Genomic DNA, 10,295 nt, shown 5'->3' with positions numbered 1-10,295 from the left:
TTTCATGGTTAAATATATAGGTATGATCGCAACTTTGTGAGGTGTCATGGTCGCCACTGGCAGTGCATTATTATCACTTCGATTTATTAGTTATAAAAACAATAAAACAATTATTAATTCCATGGCTAAATAAATCTAAAAATCACTGAAAGCTGAGATTCCATTCCATGTTAAATCATATATATAATATATAATATCATGCATATAATAGTACGTGCGCAGATCATAGCTAAAATATGCCTCAATGCGATCATACTTCGTTATTTAGCCATGGTATCCATTATATACCACAATCAAGGTATAGATAAGTACTCATGATATAAACAACATGGAATGATCTCAAAGTTTCAGATTTGGTTTAAGTACGCTCAACATGTCACTTACCCATATTATCATGATATTGTCATTCAATTATTAATATGCTTAATATGCTCTATATAAACTGTTTTAATACAATTAGGCGTTAGGTTACGTTTTATTACGCTTAGGCGCTACTCCAGGTCACTGGCCTACCTAAGGACCTGACCAAAAAGAAGTTCCGATCATACCTTGTTGTTCATATCATATTGTTCAGTCTGAAAATATCTTCGAACAGAACAAAATCTGAGCATATAAGTACATCTGCACAATTCAACACGTTCCACTTCACTTTGGCTATTAGACAAAACATGAACTTTGACGATTGTTCAGAATATAGAATGATGCCACTCAACCCACTACAACAAAAAACGACGCAAAGGTAAGAACGGATATAATTATTATTTATTTAGTTAAGAAATGTATAAAATTAATTGATACCAACTAAAATATTGCTTTGATTAAAGTGAAGTAATCGAAAATAAATAGTTAGAATCTATTATTATAAACAATAAAAGGTTTTACAGGTATACTGAAATACCACAATTAATAATTTTAAATTAAAATTAGGTAAAAACATAAAAAAATATTAAAATAAATATATTTTTTATTGCATAAATAAATAAATAAATAAATAAATAAGTAAATAAATACATTAAAAAGTTAAAGTCAAATAATAATAAATTACAATATAGTGTCGTGCCTACTCATCTTAAAAGTTAAAACTAATTTATAGCTCACTAAGACTTAAAAATGTAATGTAGGTATAACATGTATTTATACATAAAGTAGGAAGTATAATATAGTTTTTGATTCAAACTAATTCTAAAATACGATTGTAATTTTTTAATTTTCCAAGGACGTAGGAGGTACTTAACAATTTATATAGACTAATATCATGAATGTTAAAGTTATTTTAGCTGCTATAAACTTTTTAACTTAAAAAATTACTAACTAAAATCTTGTTTTGCTTGTTTTGGGTTGCCAGCAATTATATTAGCTGATAATGAGCCTCCATTAACAATGAAAACTTTAAACAGTTTTTACTTAAAAATAATATAAAATATAATATAAATACACCCCCTTATAACTCAACCTCTAATGGGTTATTTGAAAGAGGTGTTCAGACCATAAAAAAATACTTATTAAAGAATATTGTGGCTGGGTGTCCACCGGGGAAAGAAGCAATGAAGAATAAATTATTAAGGTGTCTATCTAATTACCGTAATACACCTTGTACAACTACACAGGTTGCTCCAGCAGAACTTATGTTTAAATTTAGACCTAGGACCCAGTTATCTTGGTTAATTCCTAAGAGTAAAGTGCAGTTGGATTTAAGTGCACCTGTCACCAGAGAATTTAGTATTGATGACAAAGTCTTGACTAAAAAGAACTTCATTAATAAAAAAGGTTATACTTGGGAATTGGGTAGAGTAACAAAAAAAATTGGGTCAGTAATTTATTTGGTTAAGGTTAATGAAAAAATAAGGAAAGTGCATCTTAATCAAATGAGAAAGAGTTATTTAGGTGATCGTCTCCATCCACCTAAGTCTTTATCGGTTTGTAGTAAGATCTTGGGCTGTAACTTGGGCTCACATTCCAATAATAATACAAATATTAATGATACATTGGGTACAGAGTTGACGACACGTCGATATCCAGAGAGAGAGAGAGAGAGAGCGTAAGGCACCTGATAGGTATCAACCTTAGATATTAATTAATTTTGTAAAATATTGTAATAGGCATAATTACTTATAATTATGTTTAATTATTTTTTTTAAAAAAAGGTAATTATTTAATTGTTGAAAGTAAAGTTTATTCTAAGTCACCTTGTTATGTTCAAGTCTGAGTAAAACGTTTCTACTATTATTTATCATGTTATAGTGTATAATAGTTTATATTTATTATCTTTATACCTACTTTTAATTTGTAAATTGGATCTTGTGTAGTTATCTGAAAAATAAAAAAAATTATAAAAAAAAGGGGTAATGTTATGAAGCTTTCACTCAAAATCTAAGATATAACAATGTTAGGTTACGACGTATGTAATGTAATCACTTGTTAATATAAGCGATAAGCATGCGATTTTAAAAATTTGAAAATGTACTTGTTTATTAATTATTTTCACCCAACTGCATCCTAAAAGACATAACAAAACTTTTATTTTATTTTGCACAAATATTAGAGACAATTTTGAATTATTTATTTCTACTGTTAAAATATTTCATTGAATGTGTTTTCTTAGGCGCTACTCCAGGTCACTGGCCTACCTAAGGACCTGACCAAAAAGAAGTTCCGATCATACCTTGTTGTTCATATCATATCGTTCAGTCTGNAGACATAACAAAACTTTTATTTTATTTTGCACAAATATTAGAGACAATTTTGAATTATTTATTTCTACTGTTAAAATATTTCATTGAATGTGTTTTTTTTTATCAATTTTATTATAATAAATATTTTTATTAAATACCATGCCTGGGGAAGTTAATAATAATTTTTAACTGAGTTAATTTAAGTTGTATAAAACATTTAAAAAAAAGTTTAATGTTTGCTATGAATAGAAAAATGTATGCGTTTTTCGAACTGGAAAATAATTTTGAATTTTGTCAAAATTTGAAGTTTTAATGTATATAAAAAATAATGATCCCTATGTGTCTTTAATATTTTTAAGCTTTATAATTTACTTAACTTTAATTTTTTAACTCACTTAACGTTTATGTAAAGGGTTGCCAAAAAGGCTTCTATAGAACTTAAAAGAAAAAAAATGACAGATTTCATTTATTTAAAATCAATCTATCGAATGTTGAATGCTATAATGCCAAAAACAAACTTGATTAAATGACAAATAAATTATTATAAATTTAAGAAACAAAACATTTTTGTTTCGATTTTTTTTTTTTTATTAGCTTTTAGTAATAAACTAGCATGGTTCCGATTTTCAAGAGGCAAATGCATAAAACTATAGTAAATCGTAATTAAAAATAATGATTTATGTACTAATTCACAAATTTTAAAATTTAATAAATAATTCAATTGTTTCCTATTCTTAATTATACACCTACACAATTACACAAATATTTCATGTTGATATATACACCTACTTATAAGGCTATATCAGAGTATTAAAATAGAAGAACAATCGAAAATTAGCTCGAGACCCAAAGTCAACCCCTATATCAAATTGTATTTAACAATGACGATCATTTTACTTCTATCTCACATGCATTATAATTGAAGCATATTATTGCTGATAATTGCTTTATTAAAAATTTTAGTCAGGGGGGGGGGGGTTAAACAGACAAATAGCACAGATGTTAAGTACATGCACATCACAAGTGAGGGTCATTCCCATAGAAGTAACCTTGGCATAGGTATAGCATAATTTTAATTTAGGTATATTAGTTGAAATAATTGTACGTCATCATCCATCTAAAATCAATTGTATTAAATAGTAAGGTATGTTATGTTTATTGATAGTAATAATATATATTATACTCTAGTAGAAAAACAGTATCGATTTAAAGTAGTAGCGTATTTAATCTCACTATCTCATTAAGTAGATACTTTGTTAGTGGGTCACCTTGGCAAGAGCCATTATTATAGTATTATACTATGCGTAATGCGTATAAATACACATGGGCCCGAATCAACGTATGCGTAACCGTGACGGGATCAAATTCCATCAAATTGTATAAGATAATAAACCAAAACGTTTTTGTAACTTGTAATAGCCAATATTGGTATTATTCAACATATTTATGAATGTAGTCCTAAGAAATATGAACTCAACTAAATCATTATTTTTTGAATCCCAAACAAAATATCGATACAAATATGCAATTAATAAATAGTTTTATGCCATAAACATTTTACGTTATAGGGTCAGCACATTTGTTATGAGTGCACCGTTTTTCTAAGCTGTTTGGTATAATAATTATTCTCAAATTTCCTTGACAAATTCTCAAAAATGATTCGTGTAAAGTAAATTTGATTAATTTCTAGTCCGAATAATCTTATGTAATGGGTATCTACATGATATTGGTTACTAGGTGTCTACATAACACATATATAAAAAAATAACAGGGGAGCACAACTCCGCATTTTTTACTGGAAAATATATGGCAGCTATGGATAGTTTAAATTTACTCTCATCTCATTGTAGTGCTGTACCATGAGTCCATGACTGTACCTAGTGTACTGTCTTGTTAATGAGTCTATGGCTTCAATAGTTTTTATTAATTTGTATAACTATTGTTCAATAAGAGTTCGTACTTTCTAAAAGCGTATACAAAATGTTCCCTTGTTGTTTGTTAATTGGATGCACTGATCATGGGTGGCACATTTGAAATGTTATACGAGATTTTAGATATTTTTGTTGGAAATTAAAAAAAAATTAGTGTAAAGCAACATTAAAACTGAAAATTTGAACGTAAAACCATAACCAATTTAGATTTTGAGCGGAGCGATGGATGTATTGATTTTACAATATTATGGTAACATAATAATAACAATTATGTGTACAAAAAATATTAATAAATTATAGGATTTTATTTAATTTTTGTTTTCTACAAAATCAAAGTTTTTCCTAATGATTTAATCTAAGTTTAATCACTTAAAAACGAATAACCGTAGATACTTGAAATATTCTAAAAATTTTATAAAAGCACAGCGGCTTATATTATAGCTTAACAATTCTTGAAATATCTTGATAATGTCAATGTATAGAAATTAACATTTATAAATAAGTAATGGCTTATTATTATGATAACTGATAAGTTGTAAATCTCTTAAGACTATATATATAAGAAAAATAATTTACCTGCTGATTATGACGTATTTTGTCAAAATGTGAACTTGGAATGGAATGGTTACTATATGCACTATCTATTTTTTTTAATTTGCAATTAGACAACTTGTAAGGAATCATATGTTATATTTTAAATGTTTTTGACTGAGAAATAAGTCGTACAATATAATTCATTCCAAATAAAAGAATATCGAAACGGTCAAATGCTTGTAGACTATAGTTAACTATATATTATATTAAATAGCTTTAAAATATTCTAAATATTTTTAAAATTATACTGTATTAAAAGACAAAGACTATAATTAATAGCGAAACGTTTCATGTCCCTGAGATTACAGTTTTTTTATTTACGAGTACCTATCTATATGCCTTAATAGGTATGATTACTTTTGATCAATAATAATTTAATAACATTCAAAATAATTTTAAATAATTAAATGTTCCTATATTAATTTATATATTTTCAACTACTTAATATTAAATTATTTTAAATATTTTTTTATATATTATAGTATCATAATAACTAGTAGTAATAAGATTTATAATTTCTTATAAACTATATTCCATTTAAATATCCTATTTAATCTATTCAAAACAGTTTCGAAAAATGAAAATTATAAAATATGAAATGTATGATAGTAAAATTCTCAATAAAAAAAATGTACCTACTATTCCTCTGATAATAAGCTCAGTTCCCGATTGGGAGGACATCCCTAATTCGAAAATACCCAATGAATCGTTCATTTATAGATTAGAAATTTTACTTTTATGGTAGGTACTATGAATTTGAAAAGATTGTTTTTAGATTTTCTTAAAATGTTGTGAATATAATCAACTAACCGTGTAAAACAAATCCAATAATTAATCAATAAACTCTATCCTGTGGGCTGTGATATATAATCGATGAGCTCTGTTCACCACTGCTTTCTGCATTTGATTGTGTATGACCTCGGAAATCAGTATTGAATGTTCAAAAAAGTTTGGAATCCACTGGATTTGAGTTGTTGTAATTGGCTCTCAGTTTTTAAGCCTATATTGAAATGACATTAGAATGTTGATAATTATACCCGTCCAAGATGACCGTGACCGGAATCTTACGATATTTCTTGCTCGAACTGCTGTCGATCGCCACTATAAAAAAGAAGATAACTTCCTAAGAGTATTGCATGCCACAATATAATATTATATACCTGCTTACTCGGTTACTTAAAAGACAAATTACATACAGCTAATTTAAAAACATAATAATATAATTTGATAAACGTAAATATGTAGCTGATTTCCAATAGGCAATTATGTCTAGACACTAACCAGCAGTCTTGTAAAAAATACTTTTTAATTGTGTTCAAGTAATATAAAGTAACAGATACCAATACTTATTTAGAAAATAAATCGAGTACTCAATAAACAATTTATATTACAAATACAAATATTTAAAAAAAGTGTATTTTGTAGATACTTTCAAATACTTTAAAATTTTATAAAATATTTTAATACATGGGTATAGACTATAGGTATTATGTTTTTGGGCTGGATAGAACTTTTTTTTTCTAACCAATTTTTCTTGACGCTTCGCTTATCGTCACATAGAAACATAAATCAATAAAAAATACCTCAACTTTCCTTGTAGAGGAAAAATGGGTGTTTCCTGAAGTGCGTCCCGAAATGACCGTTATTAAATGTTCTGTGTGCGTCCGGATAATGACGTGTAAAGCTACAATATTTGATGTAGGTTCTTTTTTTATTAATCGAGTTAATAGTTAGCGACACAATAATAATTGTTTTGTTAAGCTCCATAATATTTTTAATGTTGACGTAAACAGTTCATTTGCACTTATTGACCGTAAATGAGTAACTTGTAATCATGCTTAATTATTATCGGAGTTAAAATAAAATTTAGTTTCTTCGCCGTTACCGCAGTCATACTCAGTGATAGTTGTAGAAATGACGTATGAACTATAAAGTATTATTGCAGTTGTACATTTGAACTATCATATTCGATCGTCGAACTGAATCTTAAAAATGTTTAGTCGGTTAGTTTATCTTAAATGGGTACCTATAGCTGTCACCCGAGGACATACTCCGGCTATTTGATATAATTTGTCGATAAGACTAAGGACGCACTAGGGATATCCCCTCAAAAATATCTTGTAACATGTTGAATACTAAAAAAATAATAATAAAGACTGAGGTCACACTCTAGATATCCCCAAAAAAATATCTAGTAACATGCTGAATAATAAAAAAAAAATAATAATTATAATGAAATCAACAAAACGTTTTTTCACCTTATATAAAACTGAAACGATTTTCATGTTCTACGTTAGTTTTTAGAACATTTTACACAGCATTATTTGTTGAAAATTTAGAATACTAAAAATAGAAATGAATTAATTAATCCAAAAAGAAATGTAGAATACTCATCGGTTTTCTTTGTCGAAGTAATTGAATTCTCGGTTGAGTATAATTAAAAGTGAAAAATATATTATTATTTATTATATTCTCAATATGTATTTTTATTCTACCTGGTAAAAATTAAAATAGAAAATATATAGGCTAAATAAATAAATATTTGATTTTGAACACGGATTCCTTGAGAAAGAATTATAAATATACTGTTCAGGTAATTTTATCAAAAGTATTTTAAACACATATTTAAGTAATTAAAAGTATTTGAATACTTTTACTAGAGTACCTACTTTGCAAGACTGTTAGCCAGATTCTACAGGAATACTCCATAGACCGTAGCATGTATAATGTTTCATAATATGTGAGCTATGCTTTATAGTCTATTTGTCTATTAAAATAAACCTACATAGCTTTTTTCTCATGTTCGCAAGTTGTTCATAAAAAAAATATTTCTTTGGATTGTCAACAGACGCTATACCCTTGTGGACTTACAGAGCGGTGGTAGCACTAAGCCGAAAATGTAGTTATATCCATATAATTATCGATTTCGCCGATTTTATATCAACTCCCAAGGCTATACTGTTTATAATATCTGCATATCGATCCGTCAGCTGTTGATTTCATTGGATACTAATCATAATATTATGAAATAGGTACTCACTGATTTCAACAAATCTTAAATTAAAAAAAGCGGGTAAGTGGATGTCGCTGTTCTGTACATGATATCATATCATTGCATACGAAAAACGATTCTGAGCGGAGACGGTATGTCACTCTAGGATTATTTATATTGTTATTACTCATTATTAATATGGTAGCCGGTAAGTTCAATTAATATTATATTTAAATTATCGGTGCTGCTGGAAAAATATTAAATATAATTATGTAAAATTGGGCTGTTTTGGAACCGAATAATAAACGTTATTCTTTATGTCAATATGCAATCTTCTCAAAATTTGAACTTAAAATGTCTGTAAAAAATAACTGTATTCATATATTTTTTAGATTTTTTTTTTATTTACAGAAATAAAATGCTTAAGTGAAACCTAGTTTACATATTCAATCCTTATAGCTATAAAAATTGAAAATTGTATCAATTTTAATACAAAATCATTTTCAATTTTCAATTTGATAAATATTGTCAACATTTGAACTTAAAATGCTTATAAAAAAAAATAGCTCCAATGTATTTTTAATATTTTTCAACTACTATTGACACAAGCTATTAAGAGTCTTGTGTTAAATTTTCATGCTTTTGACCCAACCAACAACATTTTATTGACATTTATAGAATGAAAAAGGAAAAAAAATGAAAATTGAAAATGTCCATCAACAGCTTTAAACGAGTGAAAATATTTTTAAAATTTTTTCATGATTTTTTCAAAATTCGGTGTAATTGTATGGGTCTAGAGTAATTCGTTTTTGAATTACAACAAAATAAGAAAATCGCTACAAAAGAAATCAAGTGGATATCCAATGTTGTAAAAATATCAACTTCAAAAGCTCATAAAAATGTAATTTGACTTTCCGGTAGGAATTTCTTTTTTCTAGTTAGACAAACCTGTAAGGAATCTTGTATTAAATTTTAAATCTTAAATATGAATAGAAAATTTTTTATGAATTTCTAACCAAATATTGTTTGCTAATTTTCATGATTTTTACGAATTCTGTCAAAATTCTTAGTTAAAACTCTCATAAAATATCATTGTGGATTTACGCTCAATTTTTTTTTTAATTTCCATTAGTAATAATTTACAAATAACCTTGTATTACAATTTCAATTTTTTTGATAGAGCGAAAATTTTTTTATCGACTGAGTTTAAAAAAAATAAATATTAATCGAAAATGTAATACTCCTATAAACAGTTCAATACAAATCAAAATATTTTTAAAATGTTATGGTATATAGAAAATGCTTGCAACAAATATTCAGTGAACATTTCAGGTATCTACGATCATTTTTGTTAGAGTTACACTAAAAACCAAAATTGATTTTTTCGAAAAATGGTTTTGCGTAAAAGTGCCCGTTTTTCCTTAATTTTTTGATTGTTCAGAATCTAAAATGTAAGTGGATACATTAGGAGTCGTGTGGGTCACTGTAATATAGATGTCCTAAATTTTAAAATTCAATTCAATGGTATAAAATCATTATATTATACGAAAAACGGTTCTGAGAAAAGACTGTAAGTCTGCCTATATTTCTAAGTATATTTAATGACATTATTCCTATTAAAGTAATTTATTTTACTATTATTAATATTGGTATAGTACCTAATACCTAAGTTGAATTAACTTTGATCGAAAACATTGCATTTAAAAATTTCATCGTCTATATAAAATATAATAATATTAAGAATTATACCCACGCATAATATTATTAAATAACAGCAAAATAACTGAAATTGTTTTTCTTCGTTTAAGCATTTAATTTCGTCCAAATTTGAACCTTACATCTATAAAAAAAACTGTGTTTATATATTTATTAGATTTTTGGTTACAGTATATAAGCTACATTTGAGAGACCTCGATTTACATTTTCAATCCTTAGCTTCAAAAATTCAACATTTCCTAAATTTTTAATGACAAAATAATTTGCAAATTTTCTGGAATTTGATGAATGCAAAACTTGAGCTTTGGATGCGTATAAAAAACCTCGCCAATGTTGAGCTGCTATTATAATAGCTTATGAGGAACCTTGTATATAAATATGTGTAAATTA

The 10,295-nt window shown here is 26.8% G+C and overlaps 1 protein-coding gene across 1 annotated transcript in view; it reads left to right on the top strand.

The window, feature by feature from the left end:
- Positions 1 to 618: 618 nt before the first annotated feature.
- Positions 619 to 10,295, top strand: part of LOC111031248 — an 18,282-nt gene continuing 8,605 nt past the window's right edge. The window contains exon 1 of the mRNA XM_022311119.1: positions 619 to 739. Coding sequence (XP_022166811.1) covers positions 669 to 739 — 71 coding nt within the window. The 5' untranslated portion in view covers positions 619 to 668. The remainder of the gene's footprint in view (positions 740 to 10,295) is intronic.

Source organism: Myzus persicae, unplaced genomic scaffold (assembly GCF_001856785.1).
Source record: "Myzus persicae strain clone G006 unplaced genomic scaffold, MPER_G0061.0, whole genome shotgun sequence".
In the NCBI taxonomy this organism is placed as follows: domain Eukaryota; kingdom Metazoa; phylum Arthropoda; class Insecta; order Hemiptera; family Aphididae; genus Myzus; species Myzus persicae.
Note: the sequence above shows the minus strand (reverse complement) of the source record. Positions and strands in the feature narration are given on the sequence as shown.